The sequence below is a fragment of the Rhea pennata genome, chromosome 3, assembly GCF_028389875.1.
Source record: "Rhea pennata isolate bPtePen1 chromosome 3, bPtePen1.pri, whole genome shotgun sequence".
Taxonomy (NCBI): Eukaryota; Metazoa; Chordata; class Aves; order Rheiformes; family Rheidae; genus Rhea; species Rhea pennata.
Genome location: NC_084665.1, coordinates 54828010 through 54844035, shown reverse-complemented (window position 1 = coordinate 54844035; position 16026 = coordinate 54828010). Strand labels below are relative to the sequence as shown.

General features: G+C 38.7%; 1 protein-coding gene across 6 annotated transcripts in view; it reads right to left on the bottom strand.

Annotated features, from left to right (window-relative positions):
• Positions 1-16026, bottom strand: part of UTRN (utrophin) — a 405882-nt gene that overhangs the window by 332240 nt on the left and 57616 nt on the right. For all 6 annotated transcript variants that reach the window (XM_062572341.1, XM_062572340.1, XM_062572342.1 and 3 more), the window contains one exon: positions 9553-9614. In XM_062572341.1, coding sequence (XP_062428325.1) covers positions 9553-9614 — 62 coding nt within the window. The remainder of the gene's footprint in view (positions 1-9552; positions 9615-16026) is intronic.

Below are 16026 nucleotides of genomic sequence, written 5' to 3'. Positions count from 1 at the left end.
ACTACAAAGATAGCAGTGCAAAAGAAAAGCATGGGCACTTTGAGTACCAGAAGAACTGTGCTTGTCTGAGCTGTAAAACATTCACACACCCTCTCACTGAACACTTACATCAGTTAACAGAAGAAGGTTTTTCTCAGCTTAGTTTATGTTTGCAGTGGCAGTAATGTAACATTGGCAGAAAACCTCTTTCACTCAGCCTGCCTCAGAGGCCTTTGCCAGCAGAATTGTAGACAGAGTAGAGACCAGGGCTTGATAGGACAGACAAAAGAAAAGAACATAATTAACAGACTTAACAGACAAGGCTGTGTTGGGTCCCAAATGCTTTAAACTGGCATTGACAGCAGAAAAGGAGTTGAGCTGCTTAAACAGAGACAAGCTTAAAGGGAAAGAGAGAGAGGCAAAAGGAAAGAGAAAGGAAGGCAGAGAAAAGGAGGGAGAGACAGAGAAGGAAAACACCAAACCCACCCTAGAGATCACAGGTAATCTGAGGACAGGCTGCTTGTACTCCTATAACACATGTGACTCCAGGTCAAGGTTATCCATCACAAAGCTCATAATCAAACCATCCCACTGCATTTATTCCAACAAACATCTCAGTGCCAGCTCCAGTGCTAATAGCAGGGGGTGGGAGGAATAAAGACTGGTTGCTAGCTATCCACAGCAGAGAGCACAACTGCTGTTGTTTCATCTCCCAGAGGGCAGCAGTTTCTTAAATATCTTAGAACTGCAGACGAGATGCTAGTCATAGCAGCAAGATCAGTAACTACAAGGCATCAGCTTCGCACACATCAGTGAGAGCTGCCTGACTGGGGAAGGAGAGCGCTCGCGCAATGATCTCTTCCTCATGAAGCAGTCCTAATACACCTGTTGGCCACCTTTGAGCCAACCCACCCTGATCAGGTTTAAGATGGTGACTCACAATTTTTTGCATGTATCTAGGATTACTTGCTGTGTGACAGAATTACAAAGAAGGGGTCATCCAGGCCAACCAATATGACTATGCAGAAATCATCCCTTCTCTTTGCCAGAAAGTGTTTCCATGAAATATAGGAAGCTAGGAACAAAATCTGGACCAGATTCTTTTTTATAAAGTCGTCCTATACTACTAACAATACAAAGATAAGCCATCAACATTCATAGTTTCCCTTCTAATAAAAACCAGGCACAGCTGCAAGGTAACACTTTTCCTTGACTGTGTTTCACAGTAGAATGTTCTTAACTTTCCCTTTATTATTTATGTGGAACTACAGCAAATAGAGTCAAGTTATAAAGAACATTGAGGAGTCGCACATTCTTAATAAAATGTAGCCTATTTTTTTTTTGAATACTGCTTCCAAGGTTTTATAATCTACAAGTGTTATTTATTTTATCATTTCATCACAACTATTGATGCTTTTTATATATCGTTCTTGAATATGAGATTATATACAAAGTTAATCACTAATTTAAAAAGTTTAATGCTAGCTTAATTGTTTAACTAGAAACACGCAGTTTCTCTTAGGTCATCACACTTATCTGCAGCAGAGAATTTACATGTTCTTCAAATCAATAATTATTAAAGGTATGTTATTAGAGTTAACTCTTTTCCAGTAATGAACGCCAAGGATATTAGAGCACAGCAGTGAAAGGTATGCCAAATTAATTCTAAATCTTCTTCAGTGATACTGATTCAGACCTCCTAGCAGCAACATTAAAAACAGAATGAGAGTTCCTCTCACTAGCCACACTAACGCATGCTGGTGGTCACCAGGGAGGCAATGCGTATCGTAAAAAGCACATGTATGGTCATCAATAGCTACTGAGGGATGAATTCTGCACTAAGTTCTGGCTGTTCAGAGCAGTGCTGGGAAACCCCCTAGTTGCCATTTAGATTATCTGCCACCTCAGAAATACCAACACACCCTGAAAGCACACAGAAAGCAGTATGCCTGGATTTTCCATTAGATTCTCCTGATCTTTCAGTGTCATTTACCTGACGTTAATTAATTTTAATTGAGAGATGACTCAACGCGTAACAAGAGGCTCAGCAAATAGGTCAAAATAGTTGTAGGAATGCAAAAACCACCTTCTCCCCTCCTTGACAAGGGGGAAATACTGAGCAAGTTGGGCACTTGAACTAGAACATAAACTATTTGTCATATCCAAATACTTTCCTAAGAATTCATGGTAACCACCTACTTAATTTAAACTTAGTTACAAACAAAAACAGTGAGAACTACAGCTGATCATGACCAATACAAATTAAGAGACATGCCAAATGCTGCTACATCATGAGATCAGTACATGGAAACTCAATGTGGGAAACAATTCAGAAAGCAGAAAGGTCACTGAGCAAAGTAAACAACTACATTAATAAATTGGAACTGAACATGCCAATTTCTAATTTCAGACCACAAGCACAGATTTCAGAATTATTATTAAAATGTGAAAAGTACTTTTTTTTTTTTCCTTCCATTTACATGGAGGAGTTGTAGAACTTCATACATAAATAAAATACATTTTCCAGGTCACAGCTTAGCCATATGAATATGTCCTATCACATTTAGCATTTCTTTGCTGAATATGCCTCAGTACTTGTGGAATCAGTATACAACATTAGAACCAAAACTAAAAATTCACATTACAAGAAGTAAAAAAAAAACAGTCATAGTAGGACAGCACCTTATAAACAGAATTAAATATCACTACCAGTGCTTGAAAATAAAATAACTACAAGCAATCAAATAGCTATTTAAAACTCCATATGGGCAAAAAAGGGAGGGGGGAGAAAGATTCATCACTGAGGTACAGTGGTAGGCTTAATTTTACTAGATGACAGACATGACTAAGTAGCTTCAAAGCTGAAAAGCTAAGGATAATTCACAGGACACTTGAAATACTTGGCTGACAACATGTCAGAAACAGGGAAACACATATCAGACACAGTAAGCTGGCAAACAAACCCAAGGCATCAGCAGCTCTGTGGGTCTTCTCCCCTGCACCCCCCATAATGTACCTATTAAATAGACAAAAGCAAAGCAGTCAGCTGTAGCACTGAAGTTCTCCTCCCGCCTCCAACCAACTAGAATGGTAACCAACTGAGACTATGAATCAGAACCCAACTGTGTAATTCAGAGCCCAGAGGGCTAACTAAAATCAGTGACTACAATCCATATTACTCTGCCAGGTTTGGTGTTCAGCAAGGGACATGCTGCCTGCACTCTGTTCCAAGAGATGAAACCAAGAGCAGTGGAAAGGAGAATAGACAACTGGCAGTTCTCCCACTGTATCTAAATACAGGTGAGATCATGAACTGCACTGTATTATTGCTTTTATGATATAGATATATAGATATATAGATATATAGATATCCTTATTATATCTCATTCTCTACTGAAATAGAAAAGATTTATTTTCCTGTATCTTGTTTAATTCATGCATTATTTCAGGTCTTCTGAGAAAGAAGAGCTAAGTAACCCAGTTAAGAAATAAAAAAGCAAACTAAAAACAAATGGAATTTTTCACAGCCTTTGCTCAGCTGAAACAAACACAGTTCCTTTTCCATCCAGGTTGTTCCTCAGGTTAATGCCAAATATTTTATAATGTCTGGCAATCCTTCTGAGTGAGGTGGTATCTTACAGTTTAATTTAACAATAGAAGACAGAAGAACTACACAGTAGAATACAAGTGCTCATGGCACTCAAAAATTGAACTAGAGAAAAGAGTACAAGCATCTTTGGTGATGTTTCCTTGGGCAGATAACATCATCCAGTGAATATTTTTGCACTCTTCTTGTACGATTAATATATTAAACTCGTAATTCTCCTACCCAGAAAATGGTTTCTGAAATGTCTTTGGCTTCAGGTATCCTAAGTTATATGAAATTAAAGACAAAAGCAGGCCTATTCAAGATAATTACAAAAATTTATCAGGTTTGCTAAGAGTTAGCAATGTAGTGGCAAAACGTCTACAAAAGGATGGGATCTGTCATTTACTGTACAATAAAACAAAATTAGAGGAAAGGAACAAAATTAAAGGAGAAAATGCTGGGAAAAACATCTGTACATCACACCGCCTAAAAAAACTAGGTAAGACTTTGCAGTTGTCATGTAAAAAATAGCTGGTGTCATGAGGAGGACATGGAGCTACTGAAGACACCTACATAAAATCATCATGTTACAAAATACTCCATACACAGCTCACTGGTTTCTATACTCCTGTCTTCTCTCATTTTTATTTGGTACAGAGGCCTAAGCACTGAACATCCACCTTCTAACATGCTGTATTTGAGCTTCATCCTGCTGGATGCAGCCAGCTCCCAAGCTACATCTCATCATTTTCTTTTCTCTTGGAGCCTCTACTGTAATGCATTTCACAGGATCACAGAGCAGGAGAGAGCTTGAGATGGTCTAAGCCTGGCAGGTCTGGATCTTCCCATTTTAGTAGGTCCCAGCTCCCAGTGCTGCAGGTACTGACCAATGCAAACACCAAGGCACTGGAAGAGGACTTGCAGAGTCAGGATCACAGAACACATGCAATAAGAAGAATCAGACAGGCTTTGGTATATAAGAAGAATGAAACTGAAAGCTGGGTTTAGAAAGAAATGGGAGTACATGACAAAAAGGAGAGGGAAGCATCTGCTCTCAGGCCGGTGGATGCTTTGGGCACCATCCAGACACCTTGGAACAATCCCCCAGCAGTCTTCTCTTCAGATAAGAATTCACCATCCTGCCACATCCAAGCCTAAGACTAGGGAAAGTATATATTTTTGTCCATCTTAGAAAAAAGTATCCGGTGTCCTTTTCAGTGACTACTACAAACATTTCCAGGGGTATTGTGTTCTTTCTGCAGAGCACAACCTTCTTAGCTTTAAAGTGTTTTTACGATTCTTGTGGGAAAACTTCCCAAATGTAATGAAGATTTGATTCTTTGTGGCAAAGAAGGAGTTTTGGTTTGCCCATGCTGGATTTGACAACTTTCTCTGCAGTGACAGCACTAAGCTGCTGCAGGTTGTGCCAGGCCTGCCCCATGGATCAAAGTGAAGAGAAGGGGAGGTTTATTTCTCAACCTGACCCTAAGCCCTACTGCCAAGTTCAGGAACAGCAGAGGAGCAGAGTATACGATCTTGAATCAAACTTGGAGTATGCTGGAAAATGGGAACATAAAAGACAGCAAAGATCGATTCTTGCAAGGAGATAAGGAGAGGCAAAGATGACAAAGACATGTAAAACCTGGACTGTTCATACAAGGATCAAATCCTGTAAGAGTTAGGAAGGTGAGCAGATACCACATTAGGAAAGGCGGAAAGGAAGGACAGACAGACCAGGACTGGAGCTATGGAAAAAAAAATGGCTCTGGTTGGATAAGCAATTAAGTGACAAAGACAGAAACAGTAAAAGGAGAAGTAGAGGGATTGAGACTCAAGATTCAAAGAGAAGAGAGGTTATGACAGTAAATGAGGAGAGTAAGTACAGAAATCCAGCAGAAACTGTGAAGAAACAGCACAGATCTGTGCTTGCAGGGTCTGGATCTAGAATGGCATACAAGACTCCTGAACCTCTCAACATGTCTATAAAGTCTTCTAGAAACCTTCTAGAGCTGTCCACATTGAAAATGTGAATGTACTACCACTACGCTATTTAATTTTCATTTGAAATGTCAGAGGTCTGTATGATGCATCTGAAAATCCCAGGCTTGCTGATAAACCATGCAAGTAGACATAGATTAAAAGTACTCAGAAGTCTGGAAAAATTAAAATTAAGGTTGACTGTAAAAAAACTTTACTCAATCCCCTTTTACCTATGTATAACAATATTGTATCTATTCATATCACCAAACAGACTTTCTACCTTCTCCTGGGATGCTTAACTTATTCTATGCACAGACAACACTGATTAATAGAATAGGTCAGTATTACACAGAGGAAAAGGTACCTGGAGATCCTACTTTATTCCGCCCTGCAGCAGAAGTTAAAAAATACGTATTAAGTGTAGGCAAAGACTGAAAGAGAATGAAAGGATTGGTACCACAGTTAATAGAACAGAAAGCTATCCAGGGAAACTAGATTCCAAATCTACTTTTTCCAAAGAGTTCCCGTGTAATGCTAAACAAGGTTTTTTAAAGCAAAGCTTTATAGTTGATCACTAAGTGCATACAAGATTAAGAGACCTCATTCGATCACTAAGTCCAGTCCTGGCTGACATACATATCACCTTCTCTATGCTGATCACACACTATCTGAAGTTCAATTAAATAATTTAGGCAGTTTGTTTGGATTTGCAGAAGACAGGAGCCCTCTGAACCACAATAAGACTCAATGAGAGCTCTGCATCATATAAAGATATTGTAGAAAGGTCTCTGGAAAATGTAACCCTACAAAAGTCTCAATTGAGCACTTAAAATTAGTTGATACTTCTAATATTAACCTTTGTTTGCAGTAGCTGTAAACACAGAAGACAATACTCTCGGACTGCAAAAAGGTATGGAAAATAAATCCATTAATACCTGAGAACTAGTAAACCCTGAAGTCCTCATATAAAGAAAACTTGAAGAAAAATGCCACCATCATTAAAACAAGGTCTAGTAATGCAGTGTTTAACAAATGCAGGCATGTGGCTATATGCTCAGCAAGTAAAAATAATAATAATAATGATTTATTGCGTATAATCAATTCTGTATACTGAATGAGACCAGAGTCCAGTGGAAGAATCAGTACATAATTCTTACCACTTAGAAAAAGCATAATAAATAAAGCATACAAGTCAGAAATACTAATTATAGCACTTCTTCATTCTTGACCTCTTGACTTTGAAAATTGAATAGTCTTTTTTCAATCTATGCCTATAAATACACATTCACAAAAGAAAACTAACGTAGGAGACAACATAGGAGTGAAAAAGGATAGAAAACTAAGTTTTACAGTGTTTAAAGAGCATACAAGTTGAACTCTCCATACAGTAATTGGTAGGCCATTCCACAGGAAAAACAGCTAAGACTGTCTCTTGAAATTAGACTGCACAGAGATACAGAAAAGCATACTATACAGGAAAAACTTCATGTGGCTTAATATAAAAGTATGCTGAAGCGCTCTGTACTTATAACTGAAAGTCAGCTTTCCTACTTGTTGAAATCAAGTAAAATAGGCATTTAACAATTTTACAGCAGCTATAGTCTAAAAACTGTATTATCTTTCATTTTAACTAAGTATCCTCTGTGTCCCTGCTACAGAAGCATCATAGGCTTGTGAGCTATAGTATGTATTATTCTGCCAGAATTTTCTAGTTAGCACTGAGGCTTGACTGAGAACATTTACTGACCTTATGACTCAAGCCACTTTAAATGTACTTGCCTTCTTTTCAACTACAAGTGCAAATAAGATGCAATACAAAATACAAAAATATAAGGAATATCAGCTTTCAAGCAAAACAAACACAGAACTGTTTGAAGAAACAAGTTACTATAAACTACAGCAAAAATTTACAGCTCATTGAGTAAGTGTCCAAGGCAGACAGTGGGACCTCACAGCATACTCAAAACTTAACTGCATTTCATTCCTGTACCTATTTTCTGATGAGAAAAGAGAAAGAGACTTTTGTTTCTAGATCCTTTGTAAATCCAGACTGAAGTGATTTAAATCAAGTTCAAACAATTTCGAATGCATACACAACTAAAATTTTAGGGATTTTGTACACTAGAGTAATTTATACAGTCTCAGCTGATTCTTTTTTATTTACACATTTAAATGAAAGTGAACTATAATTAATGTGAAGAACAATTAAAATTCTCAGTGAACTCTATAATTCTGTATATGATTCCTCAGCTATGCTATTCTGTTTTCTGCAACATAAATCAGATGCCTTTACCCAACTTCTAACATGCCTTTCTAATCCTACTAAACAGCTGAATCGATCTACTGCCCAGAAAAGTAATTTTAAGCAACTCAAATGACTCCATAAATGCAAAAGCTTGAATAAGATGAAATTTCACCTCTAACAGTAGTTCCCATAGGATCTGGACACGCTAGTCTTCATAAATCCAGATCTTGTCAATATGCAAGTTAGAACTGAAAGTGCATTATTTAGGAGTATATCCTTTAATCCAAGTCTTTTCAATCATTAACATAGCTTGTATAGCTTCAGGTGGTTTAATGGGCCATGAAGTTACCAAGTTATTTCAAATCCAGCTAGCAAGACTGTATATCCTGTGGCAGGGAATTCCAGGGATTGAGTAGGTCTTAGGTTGAATACATAACTATAAAAGTAAAAAGTCACTTCACCCATAGACGTCCAAACACAAAAACTGAAAACAGTTTTATCTGTTTCAATATAAAATCACGTACATAACTCGTACAAATGAGTCACACAGCATATTCACAGTATCACTATCATTTCACTGTTGATAACATCTTTATGCCTCCTCATAATAGGCCTGTTTTTCTCACCAAATTTTCACTCCTTACTTGATCCTCTCCCTGTCTATTCCTTGTCCGTCCCCCACTACCATTTTTCCATTCAGCATCAGTCAGAGGCAGAGTGCAAAATAACCAGTTACATATACACACTCCTCCTCTGAAGAGGAAACTAGCCAAGAATGTATTTGACAAAAATATAAGGAATATCAGCTTTCAAGCAAAACAAACCTAAGCCAAGATGAATCAATCAAGGTCACAAGCCTTGCATTGCCCAGTGTCCTATTGCACAGGAAGGGAAGTAAAACTTCCTTGTTCTGCTGACCAAGAACTTCAGAAGGGCAACATTTCAGAGGCAGCCATCCATTGCTACAGCACGGTCATTGGCTTATCCCACTTTCAGCACCTTTCTGGACAGAAAACATATGAATTTTCTCTTACACTAGCCTGAGTTCCTTTGCACATTCAGACTGCAAACCAAGGAAATTTCCCACAGCCATAGCACTTGTGGGCAATGTGCCATAAGCAAAACATCAAAAAAGAAAGTTTTAAATAGCATACTACAGCATCTTCCACTTCCTTTCCCATCCCAAAACAGTATCCTCAATATGTTTTATGTTAGTAACGAGAATTAAAACAAGAAATGCACAGTAGAAAAGTCTAGGAAAATACAAAATGAGCATGTAGTTATCCAAAACTTTACAGTCAAGACTCAAGCTGACACCACCAGGTGGCTTCAACTGGAGGTTTGATGAATATTTTGGATGAGTAAAGTAGACTCTGCAACACTGAGATCAAACACCGTCACTAGAGTTCAGAATCTGCTTTAATATACTGAGAAAACTGCATGCTGAAAAACTATAAAGGACCAAAAATCAGACATGATAATACAGATAATTGCATGTTTTAACATAATTAAATAAGACACTAATATAGTGTCTTACTTCTTTTGAGGGAAAAGAAAGTGTTTATGTGCATGGGCAAAGGGAAAGACAGGAAGGAAGGAAGATTATAGTGTTTTATCTAGGAAAGGTATGTTTACATTATATATTCCCACGTGCTTTACTAAGAATGTTCTGCAAAACTAAAAGCAGAGTATATTTTATCTTTACAGTTTTAAATGATGAATCTTAAAAAATAGAGAAGTGTTTTCAAACCAATGTTACCTTGGAAAAACGAGCATTTATCCATTTTGTAAAGGTCTTTTTCTGTACATCATTATGTTCATCTGGAAAGATAAAAAGAGAAGAAAAGAATGAGTGAAAATGCATTTTTCTGAATCCTACATTGTTCAAAACAGATCATTTCAAGCAATACTCATGCTCAGTGAGATGAAATTTTTGCCTAATCTGTCAATAAAGCTGTTCAAACCTATAAAAACTCTGGTACCTGTAGAGTCACACGAATGTTTCAACTTTGATAGCAACCACAGATTCTCCTCTGCATTCAAACAAGCCTCTCAGCACTTTCTAGGATGAACTCATACGTATTAAATTCACAGGCTTTCTGGCTGCTAAAGAGCAACCTATGAAACCATGGGCTCTTAATCAATGGACTTTTTCAGCATCTCTTTACCCAGCTACTACTCTAAAAGCTGCCAAGACCCTTACTCAAACTTCTCATGCATAGCTTGCTTCTTTCAGGAAAGAGCATAACAGTTGCACTACCAAAGCTGTTGGAACAACTGTTGCTTGCTTTTTTTAACCTCCCTCAGTCTGGTTTTACTCCTGGATTAAGAACCACATCACTGATCAGTCACTGACTGAACATACAGAAAGGGCTAGGCAGCCAGACAGACACCTATGAGTACAGCACCAAAGAACTATCACCTAGCGTCCAGGCGTCAGCCAGATGGAGCCATCAAGTACAAGGAGGAATTATTGGAGAGCACTTGCAAGTCAAAGCATGGGGAAGAGCAGTGGCCACCAGTTAAACAGAGTAAAATCTGCATCTCAGGTTGTTTTTGAGAGCGCCACTTGGGAGTCAGCTGCAACTTTATAAAGTCCTTCTCACTAAAGTAGGCTGAATCACCTCCAGCACAACCCTGACCATATCACAGGTCACCCCTCAGGTAAACTGTAATGAGCTGTGCTACAGGCCAGATGATGCCTCATCATTTGCCTGTGAATGACAGTGGATTACCTGCTGACAAGAAGTTAGGCAAAGGAAATTCACCCACCATGGATTTTCAAAACTGCTTGCTACAGCCAACCAGAAGAGGAACTGGATATACGTATCCTGTCAAAGAACTTAACCACCAAGTTCATGTGGCAGATCATATCCATGACGGACCGTCTTCCATTTGGCGAACTTAATTTGACAATTTTATCCCAGATTATAACCTCCAAAAAAGACCTTCAAGACTTCATAAATTCTTGACAGATCTGTTCTGAGATATGGTTTGGGTGCCATAGTAAACTGCTGCCCTGGATGCTGTCTTGCAAAACCTCTTAGTGTCAGCTGGCACCCATTTCTCCAAGTCCCCTACCACAACACACACCAGCATGGTATTCATGAATCTTTTAAGTGTTCCATTTAATGAAATCACGTAAAGGAAAAAAAATTATAGAAGCCTGCAAAGAAATCAGATTATGATCAAAAAGCACTGCTGAAAAGATTACTGGCCTCAAACAGCAGCAGTTGAGATTGTTTTACAGTGAAATTTTACCCATAGAACCTTGACAGCATTTACAAAATCCCCAAATTCTACCAGAATATGCCTCAAGTAGATGACCTCAGAAACTTGCTCTTTCTTGTGAAATACGCACATGGAACTGATGCCATCGTGTCTAATGTGATATAACTAGTCATGCATCTCTCTTACACATGAGCTACTGGTGCAGCAGAACAAGTGACCAGCTGTTTTTTGCATAATAAACATGAACTAGCAATAGCAATAAAGGCTTGGTCTGGACAAGAATAGAAGTTTTATTAGTAAGGAATATGAGGTAACAAGGGTTATAAAACTTAGTAAGCTTTATGAAAACTGTTCATGCAAACTTGCAAATAAAGCCTCAGATCTGAGCTGCTTTTAGGTTACTGCTGAAAAATCAGTCTAAACAGTCCAAAGGATGTTAAAGAGCAGGCACTCGCTGTAATGCAGCGACTAGCTGCCATTACGTCCTCTTTCTGTGCTTCTCCCTTCTGTTATCTAAAACTCACCTAACATTATTGAAATTCCTCTTACATCTTGAGCTCAGTAAGAAAACACGGCCAGCCTAATGTTATCCCCTCCTCTCCCCCTTTTTTTGTTTTGTTTTGATCATATAGTTTCAGGATGGAGCCTACAGTACCTGTACAGAAGGTCATGCTTAAAAGACATCTGGTTGAAATCCAAGGTGTTGCTCTAAGGCAACACAATTACCTAAAATATCTCATTAACTTTGCTTTCTTCCCCCTCTTGAAATAGAGCTCCCTCAGCATCAAAGATGAAAAGGAACTATCATCAGGATGCTCTGTGCAAAGTACCCATCTCACAGGAGACTACCAAAGACAAGAGCTGAAGTCCAAATTTACTGAAGATCATGCATTTTCTTCTTCTAGGTTTTTGCTTAAGAGACAGGAACAGGATCAGATAGGATTATTAAATGTCACGATTGAACTAGAAGAATTTCTTGCTAACTGTGTACAAAAATTTAATTCCAAGTTCTGGCCATCCCTTTATAAGGCCTTCCATTTACAATAATTGCAAATACTATTTTATTGATACATTCAATACAGATAAGATTTAAATCTCTCTTTCAGTGTAATTTAGTTTAAATGTCAGAGAGGTTACTAAAATTCTCTCCCTTTCCTGCAGATAGCCCCAACTACATACATACCACAAGGCTTTCCTAAGGCTAGGTCTGCCCTTTTACAGTCCTAAGCTTCTGTGAGGATCACGAAGAGTAATCCCAAACAATATTTGTGGTCTCATATTCTTTTAATGTGGTTGCTCCTTAAGAAGATAACGAAGTCAAATCATAAAGAGAGACACCAAAAACGTGTTCACTGTGTAAAAGGGTAATAACAATTACTAAAGACAGTCATGGATTTATAAATCCTGCAGGCTAGGAGCTGTAGCTCCCCCTCACCTGCCATTCTTCAGAGCACTCAGCCCCTGCACACACAGCAGGGGATCACAATTCTTTTCCCAAATTTCAACACTACACCAGCTCCACCCAGCCAGAACTCCCTCAACAGGTCTTGCTCCCACAGTGTGCTGTCAGACACACACACACATTTTCAAGTCTCAAACCTTAAGTTTCACTTAAATACTCATATAATGTTCATCACAGCAGTGCATGTGGCATTTACTAAAAATCCCAACCTCTTTCTCCTTATTTAAAAATGAGATTTTTTTTAAAGTCCTCCAACAAAAATGTCAGAAAATAAAGCATTTTCTCAGTATAAACCACTTAGCCTTTGTGTGAAGCTCAGAAAAACATGACAAATTTATACACTCTTATCAGCTCTTCAGTATCAGTGCATCCTTTCTACTTTAATTAAATAAGCTGACAAACAGAAGCCACAGTCACTGTTCCAAGTCTTCCCAAAGAATTCTACTTAGTTATAAAACCTACAGATAATACCTTTCCAGTCAAGCTACACTTTCATGTTTGCTTTCTAAGACTCTGAAATTAGAATTTTAGTGATTAGCCATTACAGCTAGGATCGTGTCAAACCTTCTGCCACAAATCTCTGAAACAGAAGTTTATAAATGAAATGCCAATACTTTGTTAAAACCAATGATAAAGTACTTCTATGCATCAAATCAATTTTCTGTAGATTCCAGTGAGTCTGTAAAAGTAACCCCTGGAGGCTAAGAATGATTCATATAACAGATTAGCTACATTCAGTCAAGAAACAATATTACCACCAGTGCACCTGGCACTAACACATACAGCTTCTCAAACAAGACATTAAAGATGTCAGCAAGTCATAGACAAGTGCAAAACAAATTCAGACTCACTAAAATATTTGTGTTCCCTTTCATACTGCTGCAGCCCCAAGTGAGTAGTGCCTGCATAAAGGCAGAGGACTCAGTGTGAGCCAAATTCTGCTTCATCATTATACAGACTATTTCCTCTGAAAAGTATGGCTTTGTCTGCCCTCAAGTCACTTAATGGACTTATAATGGCTGACAGTCAGAACACTTTGTTCCTTTAAGAGGAAATTAAAAGGGAAAAAAAAAAAAAAAAAAAAAAAAAACTCCCACTAAACACTTGTGATGACAACAGAGAAAAGAAAAGCTTCCTGTTCTGGAATCCTGTTTGTTGAATCTTGCTCGTTTCTGTTGTACAACATGATGTATGTCCACAAAACAAGAGTATAGTCAAAACAAATGTCTCCTGTGATCGAATGCCCAAACTTTGTTTTGGCATTCAAACACTCCCACCGGTCACTTCTACAGCCCTACTACCTCCTCCACCCTGACCACTGTCCCCTAATTATATTACGGTGCTTTCAAACTGCAGTTCATTTCCAATCTATTGCTTTGTGATTATGATGCTCAGGAGCAAAAAGAAATTTAACTGATCTAAATAGAGAAGAGAAATAAAAGACAGAAACCTCACTGGGCTGTGGTTTGCCCTTCAGTTAACCTCTGCATCATATTCGAGAGCCAGTTTCCTCATTTTCCCCAAATGCATTACATTGTTACATGACAGAACTATGTTATTTGGTTTCTGGAAGACAGAAGTTATCACAGCCGGAAGAGCTGGCAGAGCAGCACTTACAAGGAGACTGCCCTGCAAAAGTTTACAGACTGTACTGGGCAATTCCTGTGCTTTGTTTGCCATTAGTTCTAGCAGAAATTACCAAGGGTCATCTCCACATCTTCATTTACACCTGAAAATGTAAGAAGGCAAATGCAAGTTATCTTCTTCCACAGTAAAGGAATTAGCCTATGGGTTTCAATTAAGACATCAGGAATGTAACAAAGTTAAAAGGTCCCTTTGCCTAAGCCCTTAGGCAAGCAAAAGCGCACCTATGATAGATACCGCCCCACCCAGGCCTTGCCTGCACCCAAGAATCTGACAACAGTAATGAGAGGGGAGAGAGTTTTTGTGTGCAGGTTTTTCTGGATAGAAAAAGAATTCAGCAAATAACTACCTTTTCTTCTTTTTTTCTTCAAACTTAAAGATTAATTCACATATAAAATGGCGTAAAATTAGTGTCCAAAGTTTGAGAGTGGACACCAGCATAGCGTTTATCCCCGCTAACAAGGGGAATAAAGCCAAACAAAACACAAAGCGTAGAGTTCACGTCCACTTAGCTCACAGAACAACCTCCGATGCTCACCATGAGTATTGGGTCATGACTTAGCACAGAATAAACTCAATTAGCAGCTCTGTTTTATCAGAAAGAAACACAAAGTAAAACTTAAGATTGTTCTGCAGATCACTTCTCTTGCCACATTATGATCAGAACAAATAGCTCCAGCAACAGGTAATTGGCTTTGTAAGCTTTCACTTTCCTATTGCAATTTTAATTCCTGCAATCAGTGGCAAGTACAATGTTCTCCTCCATTCCTTGCCCTTCCCTCTCCAAACTTCAGTTGTGCAAAAATACAACCAGCATGTTTCCTTCTGTGAGAACCTCAAATCTTGCTCACTGGTATTTCCCACCAGCAAACGTCAATTGAAACAGAACACCAGAGAAGAGTAATGAGGAACTCCTTCGGCTCTCACTAAAGCGTGCTGTGAATCAAAGTTAAATTGTATTTACTTTGCAATAAAAAAATCCCCCAGCAACTGATAACTTAGAAGAAGGCATCCTCACAGCTGAGGCAATATTAAAATAGTAGTTTCCATATCTCCCAGCAAAAACAATCCAAAATGCTATGTTGCCAGCCTCAGCACACTGGAATGTATTTGAAAGGACACTATAGAGAATAAAAAAGCCCTCAGACACAGAAATAATGCTGTGACACCACACAATAGGCCTTCTCCAACACCCACACTTAGCAGTCAACTATTGTACTGTTTTCACATCGTGACATTGCAAAACTAGAAATTCCAGACCAAGCGTCACAACACCTCCAGCATGCCTATTATCTGAGTGGCAGATCAGCGTTCAAGCATACGGGGCGGTTCTATAGTCAACAGGGCACCAGATATTCTGCTTTAAGATTCCGGACAACTCACAGGAACAGAGAGGTGCAGGACAAAGAACAGGCAGAAAGCACTGGCGAAGGGCACGGGGGATGGTGAAAGAGAAGGCCTACAGTTCTGGACTTTCTCCTACCACAGCCAGGTCTCCAAAGTCAATCCTCTGATCTGCCACAGTTTTAGAAAGTCATACAGACTATCTGCAGTAACCCCAATCTAATAGAGAAAACTGAGATACTGAAACGGCAGAAACACCACCACACACAACACTGTCAGGCCAAAAGGGAACCTCAGATCATTCAGCCACACCTCTAATTCCCTTGCTCCTCATTTCACTCCAACAACCTATAATGACAGCTCCTAAACCTTTTGGGCAAACCAACCACAATCTACACCCAGCACATCTCAGGAAGTGTAAGACAGCCTTGCTAAGCCTTAATACAAATACATTTTAACATATACTTCACAAACGGCCAGCGGTCACACACCAGTGTTTCAAGCTGTAGAAGTTTTTACCAAAATACTTCATTAGAGTAAAGTGTTTCTGCT